Source organism: Atta cephalotes, assembly GCF_000143395.1.
Source record: "Atta cephalotes unplaced genomic scaffold scaffold00017, whole genome shotgun sequence".
NCBI lineage: Eukaryota > Metazoa > Arthropoda > Insecta > Hymenoptera > Formicidae > Atta > Atta cephalotes.
The window spans coordinates 3,908,559-3,910,847 of record NW_012130081.1 but is presented as its reverse complement, the minus strand read 5'-3'; the positions used below and the strand labels follow the sequence as shown (position 1 = coordinate 3,910,847).

The 2,289-nt window shown below is 27.3% G+C and overlaps 1 protein-coding gene across 1 annotated transcript in view; it reads left to right on the top strand.

Annotated features, from left to right (window-relative positions):
• Positions 1-264: 264 nt before the first annotated feature.
• LOC105618644 overlaps positions 265-2,289 on the top strand; it is a 12,583-nt gene continuing 10,558 nt past the window's right edge. The window contains exons 1-2 of the mRNA XM_012200173.1: positions 265-358; positions 890-1,054. Of these exons, the coding sequence (XP_012055563.1) occupies positions 265-358; positions 890-1,054 (259 nt within the window). The remainder of the gene's footprint in view (positions 359-889; positions 1,055-2,289) is intronic.

Sequence of the window (2,289 nt, the reverse complement as noted above, 5' to 3'; positions counted from 1 at the left end):
TCTTATCTTATCTTATTCATTTAATATTTTATATAATTTATTTAGGGTACAATTTTTATCTCTGTGGTGGAGAATTTGGAGACACAGGTATATTTAACAAAAATGTATGGCGTTATTCCTTGATAACTAAAAAATGGTTCCTTGAGACTATGTAAGTATCTTAATGCATTCTTAAATAAATGATAAGTAATACAATAAATATAGTATGTTATTTGTTAAAATAATTTCTACATATGTTTTAGTATGCCAACTGAAAGAAGGAATATGACTGCTACGTTTGTGAAAAACAAATTAATTCTTGTGGGCGGTTTGGGACATGAAATCAAATCTAGTGTTGATATTTACGATATTTATACAGGTGATTTTATTATATACTTATACAATATGCATTTTATTAATACAATATGAAAAAATATAGGTAGAGATTTACTAGACTTTATGTCATAATTCTCTAAGAATATTATTATGTATATTTTTTTAGATTAATCATAGAATTGCTTTTATAATTATTTATTAATGTAGCCTTAAATTTGTCTGTCATTAAATAAAATATTAGTATTTCTTTGTTAATTTTTGCTTTTATTTAAATATTACATAAATGTATAGTTGGGTGCGAAAGTATTTTTGAATTCTATCTTGCTCTTTATTATACTAGAGTGAGCAAATTCTTTTTATGCAAATGTAAAATGGGCGACTGTGCAAGAGACACTTGTGTGAATTGAAGATGTCTACCTTTTTTTTTTAATGTAGTATATTATAAACAAACAGACATCTCAACTTGCATAAGTATCACTCTCGCACAATCGATCGCCCTTCAAAGCTAGTTCCAGTATATAGAATTCACTGGATTTTATTAATGTTCCTAAAGATTTTTCTTTTAATTGCGCAGGCTCGTGGACATCAGGTGCAGAAGCACCTTGCAATTTCTATTCTTCTACTTTCTATTCCGTTTTGGATGAAAAATTAATCATATGTAAAAAATTCTTGGCGACTTATACACCTTGTAATACTAAAACACTAAGATATAACTCTAAAAATGATTATGAATCTTACGGTAAGTAAGTAAGTTAGCAGAATGTTGGCAGACTGACAGAATTGATAAGAGCATGTCAGCAGATCGAAAAAATTTGTTTACATAAATCATTAGATTGACGGCAAAAACTAAGCAACATCTGTGCAATCAGATAGCAGATTGACAGCAGAAATTAAGCTAAATAGAATGCGATTGGGTGATTGTTTAAATTGAAATTATTGGTAAAGGAAGGTTGGAAATTATGGAATATATTATTTTGTCTTATTGAAATAATAGCGAAAGGAAATCTCTCACTACATTAAGCTCTCACATTCCACCGCTCGACTGCATTTGGAGATAAGCCAAGCGGATACCCGATGTTTATTTGGTAATCTCTAAAAATTAATATTTCATTGATTGTTATGAAAATTGAAAAATGTTACGATTTTTCAACTCACAAAGGATCAAGTATCTCTCTCTGAGTTTTTAATATATGTTTTATAAAAATAAGGACTACGTTAAATTTATATATTCACCATACGAATAAAACTTTATAATATCGATGTAAAATTCCTTCCATAATCGAAAAGCAAGAAATATTTATTTATTTATCCATTTACGGTAACATAAATTCTGTTTTCTGTGGACAATGTGACGACAACACTGCGTATGACTTATCTATTTCGATTTTGTCAATCTACCATCAGGTTATATCAGCAAATTTTATCAAATTTCTAATAACAATTTGTCGATATCGTTAAATATTATATTAAGATTCTATATATTTATTGTCTTTCTGCTATGAAAAATATTGATCTGACTTTGTTTAAAATCTGTTTAGGTTTAAAATGCAAGATATATATCTATTTTTCAAATATAAATGTATGGAAGGTGATATCACGGATGGATAAGAGTTATTTAAACTTTAATTCCGACGTTTATACAACAATATTGTTTAAAACTGCACCATGTTATATTGGTAAGTATTATAATTTATGTAGTACATAGATGTAAAAAAACTTAAATTTTACATTAGTATTTTGTAGATATTGTGAATAAAGATAAAATGTTTTTAAGAGTTGCCAACGATTTATGCAATAAAAAAAAATGTAGTCACATAATGAGATACAATAGTCGGATCGAATTTAAATTATCATCATCTTACAATAAACAAGATTCAATTCTAGACCTCTTAAAAAAAATGAATTGCGATGCATATTTTTACAAATACAACTATGACGATAACTATGACGAAGTTATAGTGTATCTTGATTTGG